At 24.0% G+C, this 16,639-nt stretch overlaps 2 protein-coding genes across 5 annotated transcripts in view; one reads left to right on the top strand and one right to left on the bottom strand.

The window, feature by feature from the left end:
• Positions 1 to 3,691: 3,691 nt before the first annotated feature.
• LOC112592857 (eukaryotic translation initiation factor 2D) lies at positions 3,692 to 8,165 on the bottom strand. Its single transcript, XM_025337007.1, has 7 exons — positions 7,976 to 8,165; positions 7,689 to 7,915; positions 6,619 to 7,614; positions 6,460 to 6,549; positions 4,609 to 4,816; positions 4,362 to 4,533; positions 3,692 to 3,829 (listed from the first exon to the last, which is right to left on the bottom strand). The coding sequence occupies exons 2-7, from the start codon at positions 7,742 to 7,744 to the stop codon at positions 3,762 to 3,764; spliced, it is 1,590 nt and encodes a 529-aa protein (XP_025192792.1). The 5' UTR covers positions 7,745 to 7,915; positions 7,976 to 8,165; the 3' UTR covers positions 3,692 to 3,761.
• Positions 8,166 to 8,377: 212 nt separating this feature from the next.
• LOC112592850 (protein abnormal spindle-like) overlaps positions 8,378 to 16,639 on the top strand; it is an 11,939-nt gene continuing 3,677 nt past the window's right edge. For 2 of the 4 annotated variants that reach the window (XM_025336993.1, XM_025336992.1), the window contains exons 1-10: positions 8,378 to 8,760; positions 11,415 to 11,600; positions 11,679 to 11,891; positions 12,004 to 12,796; positions 12,864 to 12,980; positions 14,069 to 14,195; positions 14,268 to 14,641; positions 14,699 to 14,919; positions 14,986 to 15,108; positions 15,182 to 16,639. The exon at positions 15,182 to 16,639 is cut by the window's right edge and continues 870 nt beyond it. In XM_025336993.1, coding sequence (XP_025192778.1) covers positions 8,746 to 8,760; positions 11,415 to 11,600; positions 11,679 to 11,891; positions 12,004 to 12,796; positions 12,864 to 12,980; positions 14,069 to 14,195; positions 14,268 to 14,641; positions 14,699 to 14,919; positions 14,986 to 15,108; positions 15,182 to 16,639 — 3,627 coding nt within the window. In that variant the 5' untranslated portion in view covers positions 8,378 to 8,745. The remainder of the gene's footprint in view (positions 8,761 to 11,414; positions 11,601 to 11,678; positions 11,892 to 12,003; positions 12,797 to 12,863; positions 12,981 to 14,068; positions 14,196 to 14,267; positions 14,642 to 14,698; positions 14,920 to 14,985; positions 15,109 to 15,181) is intronic. The other 2 variants (XM_025336994.1, XM_025336995.1) reach the window with 2 other exon arrangements.

Below are 16,639 nucleotides of genomic sequence, written 5' to 3'. Positions count from 1 at the left end.
ATAAAAAGTATTGTGGCTATAAATTTTCGATATTTTTTCGTTGATTAATAAAAAATTCATTTGGAATTTAGTGTTAAATTTTTAAAAAATTTTTCTTATGAATTTTTTTTTAATATTTATAAAAAAAAATGTAGGTAACGTAAGTGAGCTCTGCTGTACTTACATTAGGTGTTGGGTCACTATTATGTTATGAGTGTGTTAAATGTTTAATGATGTATCTTTGTACACCAAAAATAATTTTTGCCTACCTTACCTTTTTTGATATAGCTATAAACTCATTTATTTTATTTTTAGACTTTAGTGTTAACTTTGGTTAATACAATTTTTTCTGAAAATATTGCATTTATTGTATTATTAGTAGATATTTAATTATTGTAATAATATTTATTTATACTATTTTATATCAATTTATATAACTCAAAATTTAATAATATCTTCTGTGAATACCGTAAAACAGTAAAAATAAGTTCATAGTAATTAGTATTAATAGATAATATCTTAAAAGAAATCTAAAATGTCATTGCGTTTAGTTTACTGTAAATAATTATTGTACATAGTATTATAAGAATACACGTTCTTAAGAATAATTATTTTAAATTTTAACAAAGCAATTGATATCGTTGTATTATTGTTTAAATTTAAATGCGTAATTTTGTCAAGATGCTAATTTTAAATGCATATAAAAAAAATTTTTTCTACGTATTTTTAATATTTTTATACTCATACAAGAATAACAGTTTATGTGGGATCTTGTACTTAATTTTCAAGAATTATGATTCAATAAAATATTTTTATAATCCGTTAGTGAATAAAAACTAAAACATATATAAATATATTTGCTTATGGTTTGTAAAAACGAAATTTTCGATGTTAATTTTATTCGTCATTAGGTGTTACAGTATAAAAATAATGAAGTCGGAATAGCAATTATAGCTGATTAGGATTAAAAAGTTGGGCAGTAAGTAGTAACGGTTACTGATAATGTTCATAAATCATAAATAAAAAAGTTGATAATATTTTAAAAGTTAATATTAACAAAATATTAACATGTTACAAATAATAAATATATTCTATTATGAAAATTAAGTATTAAAAATAATTTTAAAAAAGAAATTGTTTTTATAATTTATAATCACAATATTTCTTACAAGTAACAAGTATTTAAAATTTAAACTTAAACAAGGCTTGTGAAATATAAATTATTTTATAGATAGAAATTCATAGAAAAGTTCTGTCTATACCTAGAATATGAAAATTTAATACAATATTTATTTTTTTTTAAGTTTTGTAACCTTAATAAAAAAAAAAATTTTACCGTAAGTCAAATTAATTTTTTATGAGCATTTGAAATTCAAATTTTTACAATAACAGATATTCACCAGCATAATAATTATCTCTCCAAACGATTTTTATTTTTTCTATAGTAATTCAAAAGCAAATATACATAGATACTTAAAATATATATCCATAGATCTTATACTATAAGGTACTATATCTAAAGATTATATTATTATTTAATTATTTTCTATAGTTGCTTGATATAATTTTCAAAATATTTTGACTATTTGACTCTTATTGTATTATTTATAAACATTACTGTAGGGTCCGGATTTATATGAATTTGCATATTTTTTCTAAATAGTCCAAAAAATAGCTAGGTAAACATAGAGTAATATTACTCCATGTAGGTAAGCTACAAGTTTAATTTGTAGTTAATTGATCCTAAATATAAAGTTTTATTTTGTCATTTTTTGACATGCCCTTCATACTTCTGTATTTTACGAATTTTTTATTGCATATATACGGTTTTTATATGTATAATATGTAAAAATTTTCTTATTTTAATTAAAATAGCATATTTATTGTTATATTTATAGTCCATGTAATTTGACGAAGTCGTTTTCTTATTTTATATGAGACCTATCGGCTATCGGGACAAGTAGTAATCTGTTATTGAGTAGATTTTAGTGAATTATATATTCATCATGTTTGTCGTAATCCGTGTGTGCATAACTTTCATTCGATTTTATTTATTTATACTTAATGAAAATAAAAGACTTTTTTTAATCGATTTTCTTTTGCATAATTTCGCATATTTTTAAATATTTAAAATAAATATTAATACATGTGCATACATATGCATGCATATTTAGTAAGTTTATAGTGCATATAATTCCGAGCCCTAGACATGAGAAATTTTTCGATAAATGTTAATAAAAATATATTCTACAGCACATAAGTTGTTCTCACATCTATATGCAATTATTAAAAATACATTATCATAACTTTATTTTTTTATATATTTGAAGTTGACAATATTATTTAACTTTCATTTTTAATGATTGTAATAAAAAAATGGAACAAGTTTATAATAGACATTTAATAAACATTTAATAAACATATGTTGTACAAGTCAACTTATAAAATTTACTATGTGAATATTGAAAAATATTAAATTTATATTTATTTCCAATATTTTCAAAGTTAATTTTTTTTATTTTGCCTAAATTAAGAGCTATATTAATAAACACAATTTACCAAAAAAATCTGATATTTTTTTAAAGTATAACAATAATCTAGTTAAAATAACTCTGTAACAGCAGACTTTAGTATAAACTAAACATTATGGTTCATAAAAAACTAGTCTTGAAATATTAATTATCTACATACTTAATTAGTTTTATTGAATTTTCAAATGTGTTGCTGTAATATAGTCATAACTTTAAAATAAATAAATTAAAAACAAAAGTAATTTTATTGAGAAAAATAAACTGAAATAAAGTAAAATATTTATAATTATAATTAGGACTGGGATTTTTAGGACTAGGCATCTTTTTTCCTGGTGTCTTGAAATATTGGTTCATAACTATAAAATGTGTTTTGGGCGATCCTGATTATTTTAAAGTAATTTTTTTACATAATTAACCTTAAATACATTTATAGGCCATTTTTTTTGACAATTTTACTGCATTTTCTTAGTTTGTTTTATGTATTTTCACAACTTGTTAATAAAATAAATGAAAATTGTTGCAACTAACAAAAAACTTATGGCAAACTGCTAACAGTACAAATAATAAATTATATAGAGCAACAAGTTATCGTCGATAACAATTTTTTTTTAAATTATTATTTTAGAATGAATGATTAAGAAAACAAAGTACAACAGTACTAAAAATGTAACAACAAACAATACTTTTGAAAAAAAAATACACTGTAATATTATTAGAAAAGTTTTTTCTAATTTTTAAGCTATCATAAATATAATTTAAATGCATTTTAATAGTGGATTTTTTGAGATTTTTTAGGGCATTCAAATCGTAGACCTTAATTATAATACTTTTAAAATTATTTTTTGGTTAGTATTAGTAAATTTTAATGTTATATGTTTGGAAAAGAAATTAAAGTAATTATTAATAATTTTTATGAAAAGTAAAATTTTTATATTTTGCACCTAATATAAAGAGACTATATGGTTATTTTTAAAAGTATAATTAATATTATAATAATATAAGTTAAAGGAAACAAATATTTTTTTTATTAGTTAGTAATAAATTTATGTAATCATTAAAAATAAAATATTTCTATTCTTATAATTTCATAAAAACAAAAGAGATCATAGTAACAAAATTAATCTATAAGAATACAAATTTAATACAGTAGTTAGTATATCATTTCATGGGTTGAATAGTAGAAAAGAAAACCATTTTCTTTAAAAAAAATTTTTTTTTTTTATTAAGTTTAAAAAAATAACTATTTTTAAACTATTTTTTTTGTTTCTTGATATAAGTTTCATGTCCTCTTATAAATTTGACAGGAATTTTATATTGATCTGGAAAAATATATACTCAATTAAACAATATAATTAAATTAATTAAACAAAATATTATAGAGTAGTTATCAGGTAAACAGATATTTTACATTTTGAAAAACTTAGAACTTAAACATATTCAATACATGATTATTATTACACTTTTCTATAAAATAAAAATTGGATGTATAAAGTACTTTATATAAGTAATTTTTGTATTTCATAGAATTTTTGCAAACTTCTATTAATGACCTTAAATGTCTAAAATTTTCATTTAAATGAAGAGTATTCTTATAACTATTATTTTATCAACCAATTATTTATTTATTAGTCTAATAGTCTAATTCATAGATTTATTGTTTTTTTTTTTTTTTTTGGTGTTTATTTTAATAACATCTTAATGATTGCTTGAACAACACTTTCAGTGTTGATCTGGGTTAATGATTTTTTTTTTTTTTTTTTGTACTTATTTACAAGGAAAATCTGTTTTTTATGTGCAAATAACTTTTTATTATTATACTAAATATTTTAAACATTTTAAATATTTACTTACCTGTTAATAATTTATAGACAAAAGGAATTTGAGAGCCTTGAATTTGGACTTGTCTATTTTGTGCATTTGGAATATCATTAATAGTTGTGCTCGCAGCTACACCATGTTGACATTCTTTACTAAATTTTAAAATATCGACACCATATAGCTCTAAATTATTAACTAGAGTTACCTGAAATAATGATGCAAGTTTAAAATTAATAATTTTATTGGATTACAGTATATTTTATTATGCTGACAAACAAACCTTTTTGTTTCCACTTCTATTATTAACAGTCATTTCAATATTATTTATTTTTTTCTTTAAATTTTTTTTGGTATCTGTATTCAGAACTGATATTTCAGTTCGATGCATTAGTTTTGTCACTTCTTCAATTAAATCTTTAAAAGTTATTGAAGATTTGTCTTTTCTTTGTGATAGAATTTTTTTTAAGACATCATTTGTATTCACAATCCTAAGACAAAATATGTTATAGAAGTTAATACTAATGAAGAAATTGGATAGAAGTTTTTGTTCAGATTAAGCAGCATCCGAAAAAAACAAGAAGGAAATCAAAAACAAGAAAATACATCATTTGAGTTATTAAAATATATTAAATACTAATATTATACCAGCACAGATATATTATTGGATAGAAGATATATTATTTCATAAAAAATTAAAAATAATACTTGCAATACTGAAGTGATTTACACAAGTTATTTGATTACTAGATATGATAAGACAACTTTTACATAACTTTAAGAACATAATAAGCTCATTATTTAAACAACTATCAATTTCATATTTAAAAGCTTTATAGCTTATAGTTTATGAGTATTCTCTAAAACTATGTATTAGAAAAAACTATTTCATTAGTTCTGAGAATTTTGTCGGCATTAAGTGGTAGATCTGGATTAAACCACCAATATTATACTTATATAAAAAAAAGTTCAATTAAGTTTAATCCAATAAATTGATTGGTGTTGATACAGATGTACAATTTATTATATTACATGTTCATATTTTTATTTTTATATTCAAAAATAAAATTCAAATCTAACTATTTAATTAATTAAATGTAAAATTTATACATGGTCAACTTGAAGCTTAGTTTAATAAACAAAACTATCATTTCTTTGAAAATATTATAATATATAAATTGGATATTGATGCAACAAACTCTCAATATAACAAACTTTTTTCATGGTTCCTTGAAATATACTGCGAGTTAACTGTATTATTATCTTTTAAATATATAATATATATAGACCAATGGTTTTCAACCGGTAATAGATAAATCTATTAATAGAGTTAATTTTGTGTATATATATATATATATATGTGTTACGGGCAAAGTGGAAAATTCGGACAATGTATACAATGCTCGGGCATTTAACACAATATTCAATTTCGCATTAAATTTTTCCATTTTAAATAAAATGTAGAAAATAAATAAATGTTTATTTAAGCACTGCACAATATAAACTGAGTGGCAGACGACAGTATACTACAACTAAAGTAAAATTGTACGTACCAAAATTATATCTATATGAGATAAGATATTTATCAGTTTCGTTATCGGGATATTATATACTATATACTATATAGTATTATAGTGCATTCACAAAATGTCATTAGTGTTTAACCAAAGGATAGACGTAACATATAACTATACTTTATAAGAAAAAAAAATAATATTAATATATTATATTATATTATATAATATTAATAATTTGCAATAAAAACATAATATATTATGCAGATTATTTTGTATAAATACTTCACAATTTACATTGTCCAATATACCTCGGACATTGTATAAAATGCCCGGTCACTGTATACTTTGTCCGAATTTTCTATTTTGCTCGTAACATATATATATATATAAATATATGCTTCACGTATTATATGAATTGGTGTGCCGCAAAAATTTTATAGAAAAAGAAGTGTACTACATTGTTAAAAAAGTTGAAAATTACTGATATAGACTATAAGTATTATATCAATATTAACTCAATATTTTTAAATAATTAATAAAAAAATACTTAAAAATGTAGAAAAACAATTATTTAAATTATTTTTAACTTAAGTATTAAAAATAAAAGAATTACATACGAAGGGTCCACTTTATCTTGCAAGTCGTATTTCTTAACATATTCTGTAATATATCTTCGAATAGATGATAATGGTAACTCATCACCTTTCCTAGAAAAAAAAATTGTAAAGTTCATTAATGATATCATCAATTGATAGTTTTAAAGAAAATTAACAAACCGACAAAGAAATTCAGAAAATATAGGTTGTAATCCTGGTGTCACAACATAAATTTCTTTTACTGGAACTGTATTTTGATCATTATTTTCTTTCAAATCAGGATTTTCTTCAATATTTATTTCTTGAAATTTGCTATTATTATGAATGACCTGAGTTATTTCAGCTATACCATTACTACCAACATTAAATTTTATTATACATTCTACATCCAATAACTGTAAAAATGTCGATAACTTTTTGAAACTAGTTTTTTTAATATCAAGTTCTATTCCTTCAGGACAAAATGACATAACATATTTCTTGTAAAATGTACTAGCTAAAATTGGCAACATTTCTTTTTTAATACAATATTTCAGCGCTTTTAAAGAGCATGTCATTAGTAATTCATCCATTTTTTCAATAGCAGTTTGGTTATCTTCAAACTGATTTGGTAAATCATTATTTAATTCAGGAGCATTTTTAAAAGAACGCTCCAACATTGAAATTACATCAGGTATAATGTTTACCATGTTTGATTTAAAAAGTTCATCTTTGTGGTAATGTAACACTTTTAAACACACGTCTTTGTTCTTTTCATGGTTTTTTATAGTATTGCCATCAATAATTAAGTATCCAATAGCAATAATTTTTTCACAAGAGTTGGTACATATACTCACACACTGATCAACAGGCAACTGAATTAGTAGATGATCATTATTTATAGAAGTTATATCTTTTATGGTAAGTTGTGTTAAATCATTAATTTTTGATTTCAAATCCTCGTGTATTATTAATCTGGGAACAATGTGAGGAAATGACCAAACCATAAATAATGTTGGATAATATTTTCCTTTATGATCAAAAACTAACGCAACTTCTTGAGCACAATAAATTTTGATTATGTCATTAGTGTAGGTTATAATTTTCAACAAAGACAGTTGCTTATGATTCAAAAATTCATCCAGCGTTTCATTGGTCAAGTTAAAATATTTGCAAATTGTTGATTTCAGTTTCTTTCTAAAATCATAATACAAACATAAATTATAACATTACCATTAAAATTTAACTTTTAGTAAAAAAAGAATATTTACTGATCGGCGCCTTTTAGCGGAGCACTCGATTTGATACGAAATTCTTTTTTGAACATGATTGATATGATTGATTATAATCAATTGTGTATAAACGCTTTGTCGAACAGACAGGTTTTAACATATAAATAAATTTCCTAGTCAACCAGAATCCTTATAGTACCTACTATCTTAAAATCATGAACTTAAAGCAATACTTTATGACCTAACTTGCGAGGAAAACGTGTGAACTGTAAAAAAAATTGATGTAAAAACTTGTACTTTTGAAACTGTTGACAAGCAGCACATACCTTTAACGAATGAATTGTAGATAGCGAAATATCTTACGACCTTTGAGTACTGAACTATTGAATACTGAGTATTTGCAATTATTGTGGACTCGGATGCAGTTTCTTTTTAATTGCACAAGCCACAAATCACTGGAAATATGTAGTCATTAGTTTATATAATTTATATACTTATATCATGTATTAATGTCAATCAAAAGTATTTTAAGTGATAAAGACTCATTATTGTTAACGTATCAATTTTCCCATTATCAAAAGTCATCTCTTTGTGATAAAACGATCGATACGAGGACTCCAACATAGTAAAGATGTTGGCGACACTGCAGCATCCTATCAATTTCGTTCATAACATAAGGCCAGAGAACTGCCCGATAGTCGTTACGGTCATTGGACAATGACTCTACCACTCTCTACGACAACAACAAGTAACTACAGCGTTGAAATTTTAACGGTTTTTTTTTCGTTGACTCGGACCTATTATGAACTTATGATTTTGATTTCTTTCTGTTCTAACTTATATTCGTACAATTTACGGTCGGTACAGTACTTAATCGAACGACGTCGTCGAGTTACAACGTATAGTTATGATTTAAATCGTTTTCTACTAATATTAATATCGATCTTATTGGTCTTGTGATTTTTTATTAATTTTGTGATGATGTAGTACGACCGGTCATTCAGTCGTGAGATAACACACCTACCAAGATCCACTCATAATTCTGCTAAAGTTTGATTCCATTTGTTTTTAAGATTCGTATCCAGTGACATTCAAGATGTCTCAATTTGTTGTGAGTATTCTGATTTTTGCTCAGTAATTAATTATTATAATTTTATATAGTTTATTCATGTATACCATCAAATATATTTCTGATTGTATAGGTACAACTCAAGATGTGTTAGGTATTATAACTTATTTTTATACTTTTAATACTCTACTAATTTAAAATTCAACAGATAGGTAAAATTTGGTATTTTAAAATAACCCATTTTCTAACATTATGCATTGTAAGCCTTGATGGTGGATGCTATTAAGTAACTAAATAATTGATGCACACATGCTATCATATTATGTTATATATTTAATGATATATAGTTATAGCCTTAACTCATCAATGCTCATGGATCCAATTTTAATTAATAGAACCTAACCTTGAGTATGAAATACTTATAACTTTCTACAGATTTCTATACTACGTTAAATAAAAAGTTTGTATCATTAATTGAATCTTGATTGACCAAATAACAGAAATGCTAATGCAAATAGTATTTATTTTTAATATATTACTTTAATGGTTGTTATTATAATGTTTATGAAAATATTTTCCGTTAATATTTATAGACCATAATTAAACAAAGATTTTTTAGCTTTATATTTGATGACAAATTTACCAGCCAACAAATTGCATACAAATCTGAAATCCCAAAAAACTGCTATGACTATGTTTAAATATTTTACCAAGGAAGCTGTAGCTTATAATAAACAAAAAGAAATGTTTATTAAAACATTTATAGAATTAAAAAAAAAAAAAAATAATTATTAATAAGTTCTATAAAATTAATTAATTAATTAATTAAGAATTATATATCTTATCAAAAAACAATGCAGTTACTGAAACATTAAATTACTGGAAATTATGAAGAGATATAAAAGAATTAATATATATAATAATGTTAATACATCAAATGTATACTTTAAGTAATATTAGAAATGTATAAATACTATGAGTATTTGTAATTTGATGGTTAATCGCTTCATTGCATTCTACGGTTTTATTTATTTTATAATTTGTAATTTATTTAAGTATGTTTTATGTTAATGTTAGTATTTAATGTTTATTTGCTATAATTTATACTCTGTTCTCGTTTAAGAAATATAATCAGTGACAACTAGTTTTTGTCAGGTAAATACCTGTTTGTCCTTGCCATCAAGTTAACCATTAATATACCTGCCATATAGTTCAGCCACACGCCCACACCCTTGAGTATTAATTGATCACTGACTATACTCCTTAGTTTGAGTATATATTCTAAATTAAATTATTTTTGTTAACTTTTGTGTACCTATCAACATTGTACAATTACTTATTCATCACTAGAGTTTAATTTTTGATTTTGAATAAAGTTGAAATGTGATAAGTAAATTAATTCTCTAATAAATTATACAATCTTAAATTTTTCACTGTATTGACACTAAATTGCATTGTTTAATGTTGTTCACATAAAACAATTAATACCAATAATTGACTGTTTTATACTATTTGATTTCTAGATTCAAATTGTATATCAATTGGATCCTGTATAAAGAACCATACTATAGTTAGGTTCTGTGTTATAAACAACGCTGTACTAGTTGGGTTCCTAGAATACAAATATTTTCATAAACTTAGAACTGTCAGTAACATTTATATGCTTGTCTTTTTCACTAATTATAATATTATGTGATTTGCCTATTATATTGTATAAAATGTGTATACATGTTAGTGATATAATCAGTCTAGATTCTAAGATACCTAAAATATTATTTTTTTCACATGGAAAGTACAAAATCCATATTGATATTATATATGTACTTTATTGTAGTATGATAAAACTAATTATTTTTGAACCCTATTCCTCTGATGTTCCTAATAATTGGTATCATATACTTTGTGTTATTAAATACACTTTAATTTAGTCATCATTACAATTTTATTAAATTATTAGTTTTTTTAGCCTCGTGTTGGTATAATTTCATATGTAAATATGTATCGTATTTTAATATTTTTATTTTTAAATTTAAATTTTCAATTTTTTTTTAGTGTTACAATAAGTATATTCAAACATGATACATAGTTAATGTGTTAGTAATAAGACAAATATGTTAAAACTATCAATGGATATCTGAATATGTTCTTGTAAAACTAATAAAAATTATGAAAATAGAACACAATTATATTGTAATTCATTAATTTGCTTTAACCTATTTTGTTTTATTTATAATTTTAAATAATAAAAACATACTGGCTTTTGATTTTGAAATTATAAAAATGTATAGGTACATAATTTATTTATTTTTACAATTTACGAAATAATCCAAAATATATTAAAGAAACTAAATATACTCAATTATTCAAAAAAAAAAAAAACCTGTAAACTTTTACCTATTGAATAAATCAGCTTCATTTTTTTTCTATTTATTTAAAATTGTATGCTCAATATTATATAAAAAACTTAGAAGTTTGAATTCTACATGCAACTATTAATTATAGCAATTAATAGCAATATAACTTTAAAAGTTGAATATATTTTCACAATTATTTTTATGTGAAGTCAAGTATAATAATAAAAAAAAATGAAAAAACTAAATAAATTTATATAACTAAATTATTTTGATTTAAATAAGTCATTATTTAATTTAATTTAATACATTTTGTTAAATTATTACTTATTTAATTACTTTCAGACTGAATTTTCACCTCCAGTGAAATTTAAATCAAAGCATGAAGATGAAGCAAATACAGTACTTGACTATTATATGGTATTAGCACCATTTCAAAAGCAGACTCAAATTGAATTTTTAAACATAAAAATTAAAGAAACAGCGATTAGATATCTAACAGTTGTTAACTCATTTGATAAACCTAGACAAGTTAATATTCCTTTGAAATTATTTATATAATTAAATTTTTTTCTTATTAGTTTTATTATTTAAATTTAAATTTTACAGTTTGTTTTACCTTCTTCAAATGATGGTATATATTTTGATGTTTATGAATTTACCTTACAACCAAATTCTCAACGTAAGCTATCAATTACTTGGCAACCATCTGTATGTGGAAATATGCGAAAATTGATTAGAATAGAACAAGTAGATAACAACAGAAAATATGATTTTGTTATTTTTGGAAATTGTATTGATCCTTTAAACAAGAAATTAAAAGTAAGCTAAGTTTTTTATCTGCACCTAATAGTTAAGGTCTCAATATTTTAATTTAATTTTTTATTATTAACTCAATATTATATTAGTTTAATTTATAGTAAATATTTTTTAGGGTACTTTTAAAAGATTTGAAAAGTCTAAAGATACAAACTTGGCTATAAAAAGATTTAATAGTGGTCAAAACAAAATGAGAATAGTTAATTGTGCATCAGAAAGAGTTTTTTTGGTTAATAATGCTACAAAAATATCTGAACCTATTCGCGCTAAAGCTTTAGAGTCGCCTATGAGAAGACAAACCTATTTAATTGGGGAAAAAGAAAATATACCAAATTTGGAAAACAACATGGTTGATCATAACACAACCTTCACAAATTCTGAATATGGTCTCAAGTATTCAGATAAAAATCATCAAAATACCACCACATTCAATAATTCCTTTAATACTCAAAGTGAAAATTGTGACAAAATGACTGACGATTCACTAGATGAATCACTTGATAAATTAATTAGCACTAATTCTCCATTTAATGACTTTTTTTTGACTCCATTAAAAAGTGCTGAAAACTTACTATCTCCATTCAGTACCACAAAAAAATGTATTAGTTCTGATATAGTTGATAAAAATATAATTTTTACTTCATTCAATACATCACCATTTAAGCCAATAGATGCTTCAACTGCAGCTAAGACCCATACTCCTGATAATATAAAATCAACTAGAGTATCTGTAAACCTTTGTGAAAAATTTAAAGAAATACCAAAGAATAAATTAAATATTGATGATGCCACTTTTATCAAAAACACCGACACAAATCAATTTTCTTCGCCTCTAAAAGTTGAACAATCTTTTAATGTATCACAAAATCACGGACAAACTACCATTTGGACACCTATGCATCATAAAAGTAAATTTAAATACTTATTCAATACTAAATTAACTTATAACTAACTATATTTTTTTTTATATTTTAGGGATCATTTCCAGCAGTACTAAACCAAAAAGACCATCATTTGTTATTAAAAATTCTCCTTATTACAAATGTAGCCCAAAATCATCAATGATTTCTAAGAATAGATTGAAACAATACAGTAAGTTATTATATATTTATAATATATTAAATATATTCTTATACATTTATTAAATGGTTTAAACCAGTGGTAGCCAAACTAAGGCCCGCAATAATTTAATATCTGGCTTGCTAAAGTATTCTACAACATTAGAACATTTTTTTGCGCATCTATAATATTTTACATTTTTGTTAAAATGTTGAAAAATTAAAAAATACAGTACACATCTTCATATTTGATTCTGTATCACCATTCCATAGTGTTTTTGTTGTTATAATTGTTATAATTTACAACAATAAATATTTCCTATTTCCAAAATAAATTATCTCTATTTCTAAATCAAAATGAAGAATTAAAGTTTTCCCATTTTGAATGTTGTGCAACTTTAAAAACAGAAGAATATGGTATATTTCCAAAACAGCAGTGCATCAAAATTATAAACACACTTATTTGTGAATTTTAAAATCATTTCAAAGACATTCAAACTAAAGAAAAAATTATAAATCTATTTGAAAATCCATTTATTATAAATCCTGAAATTGTTGAAGCTTCTTTACAATTAGAAATTATTGAACTACAATCTAATGTTTCTTTAAGAAAAAAATTTTATAATTTTTCAAGCTTTAAAATCTTGTTCAGTTTTATTCATATCTGTCTGAAGAAAAATTCCCAAATGTTTAGAAGTTTTGTATATTTGGTTCAACATATGTTTGTAAGCAAGTATTTTCACTGATGAAAATTAATAAAGATAAAATTTGATCTCGCATTACAAATGAACATCTTGCTGTTCTTAGGTTAAATTTTACCAAAGTAGAACCTAATATAAACGTTCTCAGTTCATACATTTAAAAATATTTTTGTAAGTGTAAAACAATATTTTGTATATTTTATATTTATTTATTTTTTTTTAGTTATTATATAGTATACATTAAATAAAGCAATTAAAATTATTAAGTAGGTACAATAAAAACGTTAAATTATATAATTACACACCTATACCTAAAATATAGATGATAATTTTTATTGTCCGCAGTAAAATAAGTTTGGCTTCCACTGGTTTAAACAGTGTATTTATATGAAAAAGTATATACAAAAAGTTGTATTTTTAGGCATTCTTAGTCCACGGACTAAAAATTTGAGAACTCCAAAATTAGATAAGTGTGATCAGTACCTCAAGTGCTTAGCAAATCCAGAACTTGTATTTCACAACAATGCTGAAGATCCATTTTTAAAAATGTATATAAAAGCAATTTAAAAGTATAATGTGATTGATTGTATGTATAAATATACTGTATATTTGTAATTTAGGTCTCAATATTATGAATCTGAATGGTTAGATCGGCAAGAATCTGACATGATTCGATGGTTAAATGCACTGCTTATGCCTACTGATAAGTTGGCTGATGATGAACAATTAAATGATTTAGAGCAAGCAGCAATGGCTTGGGAAGAGGCATCCAAAACAAGTCAAAGAAATAAACCTATGCAATTTGCTACTCAAAAAGATCTTTTTGTATCCCAAATATATAAGCAGTCTCCACAACAGTGGGGTGCATTACGGAAAGCCACTTCTAATCTTATTACATCTACAAATGTTGCAACTGTTTTATCAAAATTAACCATATCTATAGAAAAAGATCTTATAACAGTACGAGATGATCGTCAAATACATTTGGATTTAAGTAAGATTTTTTCATGTTAACATTGTTGGTGTAACTAACTATAGTGTATTTTATTAGATTTAAAAAAAAAAATTACGGATATGTTGAAATGCTATAATTCATTGTGGTTACGAATTGGTTTGGAAGCAGTGTATGGTCAAGTAATTCACATAAATTCCGGATCTCACGATTTAGACGGTCTTGGATGGTTTATACGTAAAAATTTGTTTAATAATGATTTCATTAAACAAAAGTTTACCAAAGCTACTGTTCTCCAAGTGAACCTTCCAACATATAATGTAAAGAAAATTATTTGAAATTTTATTTAATCTTTGTTGGAAAAATAAATATGTTTATTATTGCAGATTGCTATGAAAAAATTTATCCTAAGAAAAATATTTATGCTTGTGTATTTTTTGGATCGTGCTAAAGAACAACAACTGATAAGACATAATCCATGTCTTTTCAAAATAGACTCTCCTTATAAAGTGAGTGTATTATTTATATGTTTGATATGACTTATTTTAATATAATAAATATTTTGTTTTTTTTTATTTACAGAGTAGCCATGATTTCTTGATGGGATTTTGTGCTGACATGGTAACAGCAAATGGAGATATAAATCGTCGACTACGTAGTATTGGCTACAACTTAACCCATAAACAAACCCATTTGGATGAAGTTAATTATGCTGTTAAATCATTAAATGACCTTAGGGATGGCACCAGAATTACTAGAGTTGTAGAAATCTTATTCAAAGGAGAACCACTGTCACAGAAACTTAGGCTTCCTGCTATATCAAAATTGCAGAAAATTCACAATGTTAATTTGGCATTAACAAGGATATCCGAACATATTAATATTGAAGGAAATATAAGTACTCGTGACATTGTTAATGGTCATAGAGAAAAAATGTTATCGCTGTTCTGGCAATTAATATACAAATATATAACTCCTCGGTATAATAAAGCAGCAATAACAATTCAACATTGGTGGCGAAACAATAACCTCAAATTAGTAATTTTAAAAAGGATTAGAGCTAAGCAAACTTTTAAACAACACTTAGCTGCTGCTAAAATACAAGCTATTGTTCGTGGTTATTTAACAAGAAAACATTGGCCTCATAAGAAGGTTGAATTAATTGAAAACCGTGAAAAGTTACATCAAGCGTCAACTAAAATTAAACAATATCTACAAGATAAACTTAAGCTTTTAACTGAAGACCGAAAACAATATATAATTTTAAAAAGAACTACTGTGTTTGTCCAAAGAAAATTTAGGTCCAAAATTACAATGAAAAGAGATCGACAACATTATATAAAAGCTAAACAATCAGCTTTACTAATTCAAAAAGTGTATCGTGGTTTTTTGATAAGAAAAAACTGGTTACAAATCAAAAATTCCCTTAAAATAGAAAAGATACATCGAATTAATTCCATAAACATAATCAAACGATTTTTAAGAAAAAACTTACCACCCACTGAAGATGAATTGTATTATAAAAAATTAATGCATACAACATTGATCGTTCAAAGAAGATTTAGGGCAAATAATCTAATGAAAGTACAGATGAAAACTTTTATTAAATTAAAGAAAAGTGCAATACTAATTCAACAAAAATTTAGAGCCAAACAAGCCATGGTTAAACAAAAAGAACATTATTTAAAACTTAAAATGTGTGCAGTTAAGTTGCAGGCTGTAACTCGAGGTTATATTGTTCGAAAAAAATGGCCTGTTTTACATGCCAAGTTACAAACTAATAGAATGCATTTAACCATTTGTAGTAATATCATTAAGAAAACGCTCAGAAGTAATCTTCCGTTAACAGAAGACCGTATTAAGTTTCTTGATTTAAAAAGATCCGTCATTATTATACAAAATCGATTCCGTGCTCTGAATGAAATGAAGATGCAAAGACAAAAATATTTACAACTTAAAGCATCAACACTTAAACTGCAAAGTGTGATTAGAGGATATATAGTAAGAAAACAATGGCCATCTTTACGAAATGAGTTGATA

This window comes from Melanaphis sacchari, unplaced genomic scaffold (assembly GCF_002803265.2).
Source record: "Melanaphis sacchari strain LSU unplaced genomic scaffold, SCAv2.0 Contig1988_pilon_pilon, whole genome shotgun sequence".
Classification (NCBI taxonomy): Eukaryota; Metazoa; Arthropoda; class Insecta; order Hemiptera; family Aphididae; genus Melanaphis; species Melanaphis sacchari.
The sequence above is the reverse complement of the archived record's forward strand: the minus strand, read 5'-3'. Positions and strand labels throughout refer to the sequence as shown.

Coding starts and splice junctions, on each gene's coding strand:
- LOC112592857 (XM_025337007.1), bottom strand. CDS start 7,744: ATGTTCAAAAAAGAATTTCGTATCAAATCGAGTGCTCCGCTAAAAGGC. Junction 7,615..7,688: donor CCGCTAAAAGGCGCCGATCA/GTAAATATTCTT, acceptor TTATGATTTTAG/AAAGAAACTGAAATCAACAA. Junction 4,534..4,608: donor ATAGAAGTGGAAACAAAAAG/GTTTGTTTGTCA, acceptor TCATTATTTCAG/GTAACTCTAGTTAATAATTT.